This window comes from Bombina bombina, chromosome 2 (genome assembly GCF_027579735.1).
Source record: "Bombina bombina isolate aBomBom1 chromosome 2, aBomBom1.pri, whole genome shotgun sequence".
NCBI classification, from domain to species: Eukaryota; Metazoa; Chordata; class Amphibia; order Anura; family Bombinatoridae; genus Bombina; species Bombina bombina.
Window position 1 is genome coordinate 14,832,706 of NC_069500.1, and position 14,797 is coordinate 14,847,502.

General features: G+C 55.8%; 1 protein-coding gene across 1 annotated transcript in view; it reads left to right on the forward strand.

Annotated features, from left to right (window-relative positions):
- The first annotated feature begins 2,887 nt into the window (after positions 1 to 2,887).
- LOC128648365 (dual specificity testis-specific protein kinase 1) overlaps positions 2,888 to 14,797 on the forward strand; it is a 288,549-nt gene continuing 276,639 nt past the window's right edge. Inside the window, exon 1 of the mRNA XM_053700962.1 lies at positions 2,888 to 3,146. Coding sequence (XP_053556937.1) covers positions 3,006 to 3,146 — 141 coding nt within the window. The 5' untranslated portion in view covers positions 2,888 to 3,005. The remainder of the gene's footprint in view (positions 3,147 to 14,797) is intronic.

Consider the following 14,797-nt stretch of genomic DNA (forward strand, 5'->3'; position numbering starts at 1 on the left):
CAAAAAGTAATAGGGGGTTCCACATTGGTATCTAAACACATAGAACAAGTGTGTTCCAGAAGCTCATCCATGACAAAAAGCAAGTAATAGCAATATTGGCTGTGGTACTAATTAAAAATAACTCTAGTAAAAAAAATTTTTTTGTAAAACGAGTGTACTGTGACTTTAAAAATAAAACTCTTTAGCTTTTAATAGGCCATAACAAAAAAACAGTGTAAAAACAGTTTAAACGCAGGGTCACTATAATGACTTTCACCCCTATAAGAGTACACTCTACAACTTATTCAAAGTAAATCACTTGCACTACGCCACAGCTCTGCTGTGGCGCCTACCTGTCCCCATGATCCAGTCAATAATATTCCGTGGACTGCGTGCCTAAGACCGCTTTGGAATTTCTGTTGAATAAAACAAGCGGACTTAGGAGAACACCGGAGCCTCGAGGGACACTGCCGGAACCTTGGAAAACCAACTGTGCGATTGAGCGCGTAACGTTAAGCCCCGCCCTTCGTGGGCATTAGTCTAAACTCCGATAAGGAGAACCGCATGGCCTCCACAAGTTGTAATGCAAACACCGAAATAAAACTGAACCCCTCTCATTCAAAAGTCACCTTTGAATAAAGAAAGCACCCCCATCCATGCTCATGTATAAGCACCGCATTATAGAAACAAAGATCCCCAGCGTCAAGCCCACTCTCAATGCGACCGGGCTAGTGTTCAAAAGACCCGGTATAACTCGCAGCTGAATTCCTAGGTTAACCTAACATGTCAGCACACATCAAATCAGGGGGGAAACATCCATGCATATCACACACTTGCAAGTTGATTACCCTCTCTTGTTGTAGAAAATCATGGCCAGTCTGTTCTGAGCTTGTGTCGATTTTCCAGAAAAAAAGACTGTACATACCTCAATGCTGGTGCAGTCTGCACCTGTCCTACACGAAGAAGAGAGCCTTTCATTACCTCCTGTAGATCTGTGGGGACAAACAGGGCCTTAGATAATATCTGCTAAGACCATCAGCAGGGCAGCAACAGTATGGGAGACACAGAGAAGTGTAGAATCTCCTCAGCTCCCAATATTGAAAAGCCTGAAGCTTTACCCCTGAGAAAAATAGCACTCACTGGTACTATATTAAAATAATAAACTCTTGATTGAAGAATCTAAACTAACACCTCACTTTACCTCTTCCTATCACCAACACAGGCAAAGAGAATGACTAGGGTGGGAGGGAAGGGAGGAGCTATATATACAGCTCTGCTGTGGTGCTCTTTGCCTCCTCCTGCTCACCAGGAGGCGATATCCCATAAGTAAGGATGAAATCCGTGGACTTGTCATATCTTGTAAAATAAAGGAGAGACAGAGCAAAAGAGAGGGGTTAGAGAGAGCATGCAAAAGAGAGGGGGGAGAGAGCGCAAAAGAAAGGGGGGGAGAGAGCGCAAAAGGGGGGAGAGAGAGCGCAAAAGAGAAGGGGAGAGAGCACAAAAGAGGGGGAGAGAGAGCACAAAAGAGGGGGAGAGAGCACGCAAAAGAGAGGGGGAGAGAGAGCGCAAAAATGAGGGGGAGAGAGCGCAAAAGAAAGGGAGAGAGAGAGCGTAAAAGAGAGAGCACAAAAGAGAGGGGGGGAGAGAGAGCAAAAGAAAGGTGGAGCGAGAAAAAGCGCAAAAGAGAAGGGGGAGAGAGCACAAAAGAGAGGGGGAGAGAGCAAGAGGTGGGAGCGCTGTACTGCAAAAAATGGCCCGTGTGAACAGGCTTTAGGACTAGTATGACATAAAGAGACCAGGAAGCAAGGGCTGATGGTCTGGGAAGGGCTGCAAGGTGTCAAGTGTTAAACTTGTTCAGTTTTTAGCAGGTGGTGCAGTAAAATATATACATAAATACTCAGACATCCCAACTCTCCCTGAAGTTCAGGGAGTCTCCCTGATTGTAATAGCGGCTCCCTAATGCCAGCAAATGGAATGCAATCTCCCTGAAACTACAAGTACCATGATCCAATGTGGCCCAAATCCGGAAAAGTGTTCCTTTAAGGAATGCCTTTAGTTACTGGGACATTATAGAACCCTCAAAGCATCAGTAACCAAAAAGCCCCCACTGATGTTAATAAAACACAAATACTACCTTATTTACTGCACGTAATTAAACTTCGTATTCTAAAATATTTACGCATTCAACAAGCGTACGATCACTGGAAAATAGGTTTGTTGTATGTGGTTGTGCAATAAAGCTACTTTTTATGTGACTTTAGTGGGAAGCTACTTTAATGATAAGTCTCTATCTTATTTAGGGTTTCAAGGTGTCCAATATATAACTGGGAGGGGGCAGTAGCGGGTGAACCGGGTTCACTGAACCCACCTCCCTGAAATGGGTTTTTGCAGGTTGCGATGTCTGAATACTGGACACTTACTTTTCCAGTTTTTGTTTAGGTCCCTAAGTGGCAGCTAAATTATAAATACATTATATGCCTCTCTGCTTTACTAATAGGTCTCAGAGAGAAACCACATTGATTACAGACAAGGATGTGGTAATGAAAAGACCAAATCCCGCCTTTTCTCCACAGGCGCATGCGCACTCTCAAGTCGTGCTTAAAAATAAAAAAAATAGCGCATGTAATTCTCTCAGCTTGAAGCCAGCCATAGACCTGTGATGTGCGCAAGCGCTCTAGTTCTCCTATTCAGTACGGCGAAGGTACCTGCTGAACGAGCCACCACTAGTAGTTATACGTAGTAGCGTACATTACTTTAACCCTGCGTAGTGCGTACTGCGTAGCCTAGAGATGCGATGAGCGCATGCGCTTTGTAAGGCCCAGGCAGATGACGTGCGCTTGCGCATTGGCTGTAGGAACCCTGAACACTGCGCATGCCCTGGCCACTGACGTGCGCATGCGCTATATGGCTCTAGGATTCCCGAGCACTGCGCTGAAGCACATACGGAGTACTATGTAGGATGATCCCCAGGCCCTGAGCCTCGCTGCCTACTGGCATGTGAGCCGCCCCTCCCTGCGGTTTGTGCTATGGAGCTTCCCGGGGATTTAACCCCCCGCCCGCGACCCTCCTCATACCGCGCCCTCAGAAGCGCCGTCAGTAACCTGGCACGGATTGACGACTTTTACTGTGAGAAGATTGGGGCGGGATTCTTCTCCGAGGTGTTTAAAGTAAGTGACCGTGTGTGAGAACAACCGATGTGTGTGTATATATATGCTATAAATGTCAGTACCTGAGGGGATGTAACTGAGAGTACACTGACAGGGGAACAGTTGTACCTGAGGGGGAGGAACTGACAGGGGAACAGCTGTACCTGAGGGAGGGGGAGGCACTGACAGGGGAACAGCTGTACCTGAGGGAGGGGGAGGCACTGACAGGGGAACAGTTGTACCTGAGGGGGAGGAACTGACAGGGGAACAGCTGTACCTGAGGGGGAGGAACTGACAGGGGAACAGCTGTACCTGAGGGGGAGGCACTGACAGGGGAACAGTTGTACCTGAGGGGGAGGAACTGACAGGGGAACAGCTGTACCTGAGGGGGAGGCACTGACAGGGGAACAGTTGTACCTGAGGGGGAGGAACTGACAGGGGAACAGTTGTACCTGAGGGGGAGGCACTGACAGGGGAACAGTTGTACCTGAGGGGGAGGAACTGACAGGGGAACAGCTGTACCTGAGGGGGAGGAACTGACAGGGGAACAGCTGTACCTGAGGGGGGGGAGGCACTGACAGGGGAACAGCTGTACCTGAGGGGGGGGAGGCACTGACAGGGGAACAGCTGTACCTGAGGGGGAGGCACTGACAGGGGAACAGTTGTACCTGAGGGGGAGGAACTGACAGGGGAACAGCTGTACCTGAGGGAGAGGCACTGACAGGGGAACAGCTGTACCTGAGGGGGAGGAACTGACAGGGGAACAGCTGTACCTGAGGGGGAGGCACTGACAGGGGAACAGCTGTACCTGAGGGGGAGGAACTGACAGGGGAACAGCTGTACCTGAGGGGGAGGCACTGACAGGGGAACAGTTGTACCTGAGGGAGAGGCACTGACAGGGGAACAGTTGTACCTGAGGGGGAGGCACTGACAGGGGAACAGCTGTACCTGAGGGAGAGGCACTGACAGGGGAACAGCTGTACCTGAGGGGGAGGAACTGACAGGGGAACAGCTGTACCTGAGGGGGAGGCACTGACAGGGGAACAGTTGTACCTGAGGGAGAGGCACTGACAGGGGAACAGCTGTACCTGAGGGGGAGGCACTGACAGGGGAACAGCTGTACCTGAGGGAGAGGCACTGACAGGGGAACAGCTGTACCTGAGGGAGAGGCACTGACAGGGGAACAGTTGTACCTGAGGGGGAGGCACTGACAGGGGAACAGCTGTACCTGAGGGGGAGGCACTGACAGGGGAACAGTTGTACCTGAGGGGGAGGCACTGACAGGGGAACAGCTGTACCTGAGGGGGAGGAACTGACAGGGGAACAGCTGTACCTGAGGGGGAGGCACTGACAGGGGAACAGCTGTACCTGAGGGGGGGGAGGCACTGACAGGGGAACAGTTGTACCTGAGGGGGAGGCACTGACAGGGGAACAGCTGTACCTGAGGGAGGGGGAGGCACTGACAGGGGAACAGCTGTACCTGAGGGGGAGGAACTGACAGGGGAACAGCTGTACCTGAGGGAGGGGGAGGCACTGACAGGGGAACAGTTGTACCTGAGGGAGGGGGAGGCACTGACAGGGGAACAGTTGTACCTGAGGGGGAGGAACTGACAGGGGAACAGCTGTACCTGAGGGAGGGGGAGGCACTGACAGGGGAACAGCTGTACCTGAGGGAGGGGGAGGCACTGACAGGGGAACAGTTGTACCTGAGGGGGAGGAACTGACAGGGGAACAGCTGTACCTGAGGGGGAGGAACTGACAGGGGAACAGTTGTACCTGAGGGGGAGGCACTGACAGGGGAACAGTTGTACCTGAGGGGGAGGCACTGACAGGGGAACAGCTGTACCTGAGGGGGAGGCACTGACAGGGGAACAGCTGTACCTGAGGGGGAGGCACTGACAGGGGAACAGCTGTACCTGAGGGGGAGGAACTGACAGGGGAACAGTTGTACCTGAGGGGGAGGAACTGACAGGGGAACAGCTGTACCTGAGGGAGGGGGAGGCACTGACAGGGGAACAGCTGTACCTGAGGGAGGGGGAGGCACTGACAGGGGAACAGTTGTACCTGAGGGGGAGGAACTGACAGGGGAACAGCTGTACCTGAGGGGGAGGAACTGACAGGGGAACAGTTGTACCTGAGGGGGAGGCACTGACAGGGGAACAGTTGTACCTGAGGGGGAGGCACTGACAGGGGAACAGCTGTACCTGAGGGGGAGGCACTGACAGGGGAACAGCTGTACCTGAGGGAGGGGGAGGCACTGACAGGGGAACAGCTGTACCTGAGGGAGGGGGAGGCACTGACAGGGGAACAGTTGTACCTGAGGGGGAGGAACTGACAGGGGAACAGCTGTACCTGAGGGAGGGGGAGGCACTGACAGGGGAACAGCTGTACCTGAGGGAGGGGGAGGCACTGACAGGGGAACAGTTGTACCTGAGGGGGAGGAACTGACAGGGGAACAGCTGTACCTGAGGGAGGGGGAGGCACTGACAGGGGAACAGCTGTACCTGAGGGAGAGGCACTGACAGGGGAACAGCTGTACCTGAGGGGGAGGAACTGACAGGGGAACAGCTGTACCTGAGGGGGAGGAACTGACAGGGGAACAGTTGTACCTGAGGGGGAGGCACTGACAGGGGAACAGTTGTACCTGAGGGGGAGGAACTGACAGGGGAACAGCTGTACCTGAGGGGGAGGAACTGACAGGGGAACAGCTGTACCTGAGGGGGAGGAACTGACAGGGGAACAGCTGTACCTGAGGGGGAGGAACTGACAGGGGAACAGCTGTACCTGAGGGGGGGGAGGCACTGACAGGGGAACAGTTGTACCTGAGGGGGGGGGAGGCACTGACAGGGGAACAGCTGTACCTGAGGGAGGGGGAGGCACTGACAGGGGAACAGCTGTACCTGAGGGAGGGGGAGGCACTGACAGGGGAACAGTTGTACCTGAGGGGGAGGCACTGACAGGGGAACAGCTGTACCTGAGGGAGGGGGAGGCACTGACAGGGGAACAGCTGTACCTGAGGGAGGGGGAGGCACTGACAGGGGAACAGTTGTACCTGAGGGGGAGGAACTGACAGGGGAACAGCTGTACCTGAGGGAGGGGGAGGCACTGACAGGGGAACAGCTGTACCTGAGGGAGAGGCACTGACAGGGGAACAGCTGTACCTGAGGGGGAGGAACTGACAGGGGAACAGCTGTACCTGAGGGGGAGGAACTGACAGGGGAACAGTTGTACCTGAGGGGGAGGCACTGACAGGGGAACAGTTGTACCTGAGGGGGAGGAACTGACAGGGGAACAGCTGTACCTGAGGGGGAGGAACTGACAGGGGAACAGCTGTACCTGAGGGGGAGGAACTGACAGGGGAACAGCTGTACCTGAGGGGGGGGAGGCACTGACAGGGGAACAGCTGTACCTGAGGGGGGGGAGGCACTGACAGGGGAACAGTTGTACCTGAGGGGGGGGAGGCACTGACAGGGGAACAGCTGTACCTGAGGGAGGGGGAGGCACTGACAGGGGAACAGCTGTACCTGAGGGAGGGGGAGGCACTGACAGGGGAACAGTTGTACCTGAGGGGGAGGCACTGACAGGGGAACAGCTGTACCTGAGGGAGGGGGAGGCACTGACAGGGGAACAGCTGTACCTGAGGGAGGGGGAGGCACTGACAGGGGAACAGTTGTACCTGAGGGGGAGGAACTGACAGGGGAACAGCTGTACCTGAGGGAGGGGGAGGCACTGACAGGGGAACAGCTGTACCTGAGGGAGAGGCACTGACAGGGGAACAGCTGTACCTGAGGGGGAGGAACTGACAGGGGAACAGCTGTACCTGAGGGGGAACAGTTGTACCTGAGGGGGAGGCACTGACAGGGGAACAGTTGTACCTGAGGGGGAGGAACTGACAGGGGAACAGCTGTACCTGAGGGGGAGGAACTGACAGGGGAACAGCTGTACCTGAGGGGGAGGAACTGACAGGGGAACAGCTGTACCTGAGGGGGGGGGAGGCACTGACAGGGGAACAGTTGTACCTGAGGCGGAGGCACTGACAGGGGAACAGCTGTACCTGAGGGAGAGGCACTGACAGGGGAACAGCTGTACCTGAGGGGGAGGAACTGACAGGGGAACAGTTGTACCTGAGGGGGAGGAACTGACAGGGGAACAGCTGTACCTGAGGGGGAGGAACTGACAGGGGAACAGCTGTACCTGAGGGGGAGGAACTGACAGGGGAACAGCTGTACCTGAGGGGGAGGAACTGACAGGGGAACAGCTGTACCTGAGGGGGGGGAGGCACTGACAGGGGAACAGTTGTACCTGAGGGGGGGGAGGCACTGACAGGGGAACAGCTGTACCTGAGGGAGGGGGAGGCACTGACAGGGGAACAGCTGTACCTGAGGGAGGGGGAGGCACTGACAGGGGAACAGTTGTACCTGAGGGGGAGGCACTGACAGGGGAACAGCTGTACCTGAGGGAGGGGGAGGCACTGACAGGGGAACAGCTGTACCTGAGGGAGGGGGAGGCACTGACAGGGGAACAGTTGTACCTGAGGGGGAGGAACTGACAGGGGAACAGCTGTACCTGAGGGAGGGGGAGGCACTGACAGGGGAACAGCTGTACCTGAGGGAGAGGCACTGACAGGGGAACAGCTGTACCTGAGGGGGAGGAACTGACAGGGGAACAGTTGTACCTGAGGGGGAGGAACTGACAGGGGAACAGTTGTACCTGAGGGAGAGGCACTGACAGGGGAACAGTTGTACCTGAGGAGGAGGCACTGACAGGGGAACAGTTGTACCTGAGGGGGAGGAACTGACAGGGGAACAGCTGTACCTGAGGGGGAGGAACTGACAGGGGAACAGCTGTACCTGAGGGGGAGGAACTGACAGGGGAACAGCTGTACCTGAGGGGGGGGAGGCACTGACAGGGGAACAGTTGTACCTGAGGCGGAGGCACTGACAGGGGAACAGCTGTACCTGAGGGAGAGGCACTGACAGGGGAACAGCTGTACCTGAGGGGGAGGAACTGACAGGGGAACAGTTGTACCTGAGGGGGGAGGAACTGACAGGGGAACAGCTGTACCTGAGGGGGAGGCACTGACAGGGGAACAGTTGTACCTGAGGGGGGGGAGGCACTGACAGGGGAACAGCTGTACCTGAGGGGGGGGAGGCACTGACAGGGGAACAGCTGTACCTGAGGGGGGGGAGGCACTGACAGGGGAACAGTTGTACCTGAGGGGGGGGAGGCACTGACAGGGGAACAGCTGTACCTGAGGGGGGGGAGGCACTGACAGGGGAACAGCTGTACCTGAGGGGGGGGGAGGCACTGACAGGGGAACAGCTGTACCTGAGGGGGAGGCACTGACAGGGGAACAGCTGTACCTGAGGGGGGGGAGGCACTGACAGGGGAACAGTTGTACCTGAGGGAGAGGCACTGACAGGGGAACAGCTGTACCTGAGGGGGGGGAGGCACTGACAGGGGAACAGTTGTACCTGAGGGAGAGGCACTGACAGGGGAACAGTTGTACCTGAGGGGGAGGCACTGACAGGGGAAAAGCTGTACCTGAGGGGGAGGCACTGACAGGGGAAAAGCTGTACCTGAGGGGGAGGCACTGACAGGGGAACAGCTGTACCTGAGGGAGAGGCACTGACAGGGGAACAGCTGTACCTGAGGGGGAGGCACTGACAGGGGAACAGTTGTACCTGAGGGGGGGGAGGCACTGACAGGGGAACAGCTGTACCTGAGGGGGGGGAGGCACTGACAGGGAAACAGCTGTACCTGAGGGGGGGGAGGCACTGACAGGGGAACAGTTGTACCTGAGGGGGGGGAGGCACTGACAGGGGAACAGCTGAACCTGAGGGGGGGGAGGCACTGACAGGGGAACAGCTGTACCTGAGGGAGAGGCACTGACAGGGGAACAGCTGTACCTGAGGGGGAGGCACTGACAGGGGAACAGCAGCCTGAGGGGGGGGAGGCACTGACAGGGGAACAGCTGTACCTGAGGGAGAGGCACTGACAGGGGAACAGCTGTACCTGAGGGGGGGGAGGCACTGACAGGGGAACAGCTGTACCTGAGGGGGGGGAGGCACTGACAGGGGAACAGCTGTACCTGAGGGAGAGGCACTGACAGGGGAACAGCTGTACCTGAGTGGGAGGCACTGACAGGGGAACAGCTGTACCTGAGGGGGAGGCACTGACAGGGGAACAGTTGTACCTGAGGGGGAGGCACTGACAGGGGAACAGCTGTACCTGAGGGAGAGGCACTGACAGGGGAACAGCTGTACCTGAGGGGGGGGAGGCACTGACAGGGGAACAGCTGTACCTGAGGGGGGGGAGGCACTGACAGGGGAACAGCTGTACCTGAGGGAGAGGCACTGACAGGGGAACAGCTGTACCTGAGGGGGAGGCACTGACAGGGGAACAGCTGTACCTGAGGGGGAGGCACTGACAGGGGAACAGTTGTACCTGAGGGGGAGGAACTGACAGGGGAACAGCTGTACCTGAGGGGGAGGCACTGACATGGGAACAGCTGTACCTGAGGGGGAGGAACTGACAGGGGAACAGTTGTACCTGAGGGGGAGGAACTGACAGGGGAACAGCTGTACCTGAGGGGGAGGCACTGACAGGGGAACAGCTGTACCTGAGGGGGAGGAACTGACAGGGGAACAGTTGTACCTGAGGGGGAGGCACTGACAGGGGAACAGTTGTACCTGAGGGGGAGGAACTGACAGGGGAACAGCTGTACCTGAGGGGGAGGAACTGACAGGGGAACAGCTGTACCTGAGGGGGAGGAACTGACCGGGGAACAGCTGTACCTGAGGGGGAGGAACTGACAGGGGAACAGCTGTACCTGAGGGGGGGGAGGCACTGACAGGGGAACAGTTGTACCTGAGGGGGGGGAGGCACTGACAGGGGAACAGCTGTACCTGAGGGAGGGGGAGGCACTGACAGGGGAACAGCTGTACCTGAGGGAGGGGGAGGCACTGACAGGGGAACAGTTGTACCTGAGGGGGAGGCACTGACAGGGGAACAGCTGTACCTGAGGGAGGGGGAGGCACTGACAGGGGAACAGCTGTACCTGAGGGAGGGGGAGGCACTGACAGGGGAACAGTTGTACCTGAGGGGGAGGAACTGACAGGGGAACAGCTGTACCTGAGGGAGGGGGAGGCACTGACAGGGGAACAGCTGTACCTGAGGGAGAGGCACTGACAGGGGAACAGCTGTACCTGAGGGGGAGGAACTGACAGGGGAACAGCTGTACCTGAGGGGGAGGAACTGACAGGGGAACAGTTGTACCTGAGGGGGAGGCACTGACAGGGGAACAGTTGTACCTGAGGGGGAGGAACTGACAGGGGAACAGCTGTACCTGAGGGGGAGGAACTGACAGGGGAACAGCTGTACCTGAGGGGGAGGAACTGACAGGGGAACAGCTGTACCTGAGGGGGAGGAACTGACAGGGGAACAGCTGTACCTGAGGGGGGGGAGGCACTGACAGGGGAACAGTTGTACCTGAGGGGGGGGAGGCACGGACAGGGGAACAGCTGTACCTGAGGGAGGGGGAGGCACTGACAGGGGAACAGCTGTACCTGAGGGGGGGGGAGGCACTGACAGGGGAACAGTTGTACCTGAGGGGGAGGCACTGACAGGGGAACAGCTGTACCTGAGGGAGGGGGAGGCACTGACAGGGGAACAGCTGTACCTGAGGGAGGGGGAGGCACTGACAGGGGAACAGTTGTACCTGAGGGGGAGGAACTGACAGGGGAACAGCTGTACCTGAGGGGGAGGCACTGACAGGGGAACAGTTGTACCTGAGGGGGGGGAGGCACTGACAGGGGAACAGCTGTACCTGAGGGGGGGGAGGCACTGACAGGGGAACAGCTGTACCTGAGGGGGGGGGGGCACTGACAGGGGAACAGCTGTACCTGAGGGGGGGAGGCACTGACAGGGGAACAGCTGTACCTGAGGGGGGGGAGGCACTGACAGGGGAACAGCTGTACCTGAGGGGGGGGAGGCACTGACAGGGGAACAGCTGTACCTGAGGGGGGGGGAGGCACTGACAGGGGAACAGCTGTACCTGAGGGGGAGGCACTGACAGGGGAACAGCTGTACCTGAGGGGGGGGAGGCACTGACAGGGGAACAGTTGTACCTGAGGGAGAGGCACTGACAGGGGAACAGCTGTACCTGAGGGGGGGGAGGCACTGACAGGGGAACAGTTGTACCTGAGGGAGAGGCACTGACAGGGGAACAGTTGTACCTGAGGGGGAGGCACTGACAGGGGAAAAGCTGTACCTGAGGGGGAGGCACTGACAGGGGAAAAGCTGTACCTGAGGGGGAGGCACTGACAGGGGAACAGCTGTACCTGAGGGAGAGGCACTGACAGGGGAACAGCTGTACCTGAGGGGGAGGCACTGACAGGGGAACAGTTGTACCTGAGGGGGAGGAACTGACAGGGGAACAGCTGTACCTGAGGGGGAGGAACTGACAGGGGAACAGCTGTACCTGAGGGGGAGGAACTGACAGGGGAACAGCTGTACCTGAGGGGGAGGAACTGACAGGGGAACAGTTGTACCTGAGGGGGGGGAGGCACTGACAGGGGAACAGTTGTACCTGAGGGGGGGGAGGCACTGACAGGGGAACAGCTGTACCTGAGGGAGGGGGAGGCACTGACAGGGGAACAGCTGTACCTGAGGGAGGGGGAGGCATTGACAGGGGAACAGTTGTACCTGAGGGGGAGGCACTGACAGGGGAACAGCTGTACCTGAGGGAGGGGGAGGCACTGACAGGGGAACAGCTGTACCTGAGGGAGGGGGAGGCACTGACAGGGGAACAGTTGTACCTGAGGGGGAGGAACTGACAGGGGAACAGCTGTACCTGAGGGAGGGGGAGGCACTGACAGGGGAACAGCTGTACCTGAGGGAGAGGCACTGACAGGGGAACAGCTGTACCTGAGGGAAAGGCACTGACAGGGGAACAGCTGTACCTGAGGGAGAGGCACTGACAGGGGAACAGCTGTACCTGAGGGAGAGGCACTGACAGGGGAACAGCTGTACCTGAGGGAGAGGCACTGACAGGGGAACAGCTGTACCTGAGGGGGAGGCACTGACAGGGGAACAGCTGTACCTGAGGGGGGAGGCACTGACAGGGGAACAGCTGTACCTGAGGGAGGGGGAGGCACTGACAGGGGAACAGTTGTACCTGAGGGAGAGGCACTGACAGGGGAACAGCTGTACCTGAGGGAGAGGCACTGACAGGGGAACAGCTGTACCTGAGGGAGAGGCACTGACAGGGGAACAGCTGTACCTGAGGGGGAGGCACTGACAGGGGAAAAGCTGTACCTGAGGGGGAGGCACTGACAGGGGAAAAGCTGTACCTGAGGGGGAGGCACTGACGGGGGAACAGCTGTACCTGAGGGGGAGGCACTGACGGGGGAACAGCTGTACCTGAGGGAGAGGCACTGACGGGGGAACAGCTGTACCTGAGGGAGAGGCACTGACGGGGGAACAGCTGTACCTGAGGGAGAGGCACTGACGGGGGAACAGCTGTACCTGAGGGGGAGGCACTGACGGGGGAACAGCTGTACCTGAGGGGGAGGCACTGACAGGGGAAAAGCTGTACCTGAGGGGGAGGCACTGACAGGGGAACAGTTGTACCTGAGGGAGGGAGAGGCACTGACAGAGGAACAGCTGTACCTGAGGGGGGAGGCACTGACAGGGGAACAGCTGTACCTGAGGGGGAGGCACTGACAGGGGAACAGCTGTACCTGAGGGGGAGGAACTGACAGGGGAACAGCTGTACCTGAGGGGGAGGCACTGACAGGGGAACAGCTGTACCTGAGGGGGAGGCACTGACAGGGGAAAAGCTGTACCTGAGGGGGAGGCACTGACAGGGGAACAGCTGTACCTGAGGGGGGAGCCACTGACAGGGGAACAGCTGTACCTGAGGGGGGAGCCACTGACAGGGGAACAGCTGTACCTGAGGGGGGAGCCACTGACAGGGGAACAGCTGTACCTGAGGGGGAGGCACTGAAGGGGAACAGCTGTACCTGAGGGGGGAGGCACTGACAGGGGAACAGCTGTACCTGAGAGGGGGCTGACATGGGGGTGTGCCTTGCTGTGTCTAATAGGGCACACTGACATGGGGGTGGATGCCTTGCTGTACCTAAAACCCATGCCAGTATCCTGCTACATACATCACAGTTATTGCTTAGAGCAGTGCACAGACAGATTTACAGCTAACCCTTAGTGGCCAGAGAGATGAGAGAAACACAGAGGTTTCATGTAGGGTATTTCTAGTTTGTAAACCTCCCCTAGTTGTGCCAACATAATGCGTTTACTTTGTGTATAGCTTGTTATTGTGCTTTTACTTTGTGTATAGCTTGTTATTGTGCTTTTACTTTGTGTACAGCTTGTTGTGCTTTACTTTGTGTACAGCTTGTTGTGCTTTTACTTTGCGTACAGCTTGTTGTGCTTTTACTTTGCGTACAGCTTGTTATGCTTTTACTTTGCGTACAGCTTGTTGTGGTGGTGCACTTTGCGTACAGCTTGTTGTGGTGGTGCACTTTGCGTACAGCTTGTTGTGGTGGTGCACTTTGCGTACAGCTTGTTGTGGTGCTGCACTTTGCGTACAGCTTGTTGTGGTGCTGCACTTTGCGTACAGCTTGTTGTGGTGCTGCACTTTGCGTACAGCTTGTTGTGGTGCTGCACTTTGCGTACAGCTTGTTGTGGTGCTGCACTTTGCGTACCGCTTGTTGTGGTGCTGCACTTTGCGTACCGCTTGTTGTTGTACTTTACTTTTGTATACAGCTTGTTGTGCTGCACTTTGCGTACCGCTTGTTGTTGTACTTTACTTTTGTATACAGCTTGTTGTTGTGCTGCACTTTGCGTACCGCTTGTTGTTGTACTTTACTTTTGTATACAGCTTGTTAAAGTCAGTATTTAATGGCTAATACACTTACTGTGTGTATGTAACACAATTACTTTAATGTCCCTTTTTAAAAAAAGTCCTATAAAACGTATAAAGTGCTGTGATGCGCTGGAACAGATAGCAGCCTTTATTAACACGTTTATTATAGTTCCGTGTAACTAAGGTAGGATTTCTATCAGTTCTGCAGGTGTACTTTGTACTTGTGAGGCTGGTAGATAATGTACAAACTAGTGCCTCTGATCCTTGTATTTCCTCTGCCTTTAAAGGGACAGTAAACACTTTGAGATTTATATATAAAATGTTTAGTTCAACTCTTATTTTAATTTATTATTTTGCCATCTTTTCATGTAATTTAGCTCTGAAAATTGAGCCAGAACTTAAAGGGACATAATACTTGCTCATAGGCATAGCTGTAAAAATCTGACAAGGAAATATCACCTGAACATCTCTATGTAAAAAGGTAAGATATTTTACCTCAACATTTCTTCAGCTCACCAGAGTAAGTGCTGTGTAAACAGTTATACTTCAGCTGCTGTCCAGCTGCACATAAACTTCCTTAAAGGGACATCAAACCCAATTTTTTATTTATTTCATGATTCAGGTAGGTCATGCTTTTAAACAACTTTCCAATTTACTTCTATTTAATTTATTTTGTTCTCTTGGTATTCTTTGTTACAAAAATATATCTAGGTAAGCTCAGGAGCTGCTGATTTGTGGCTGCACATATATGCCTCATGCTATTGGCTCACCCAATGTGTTAACTAGC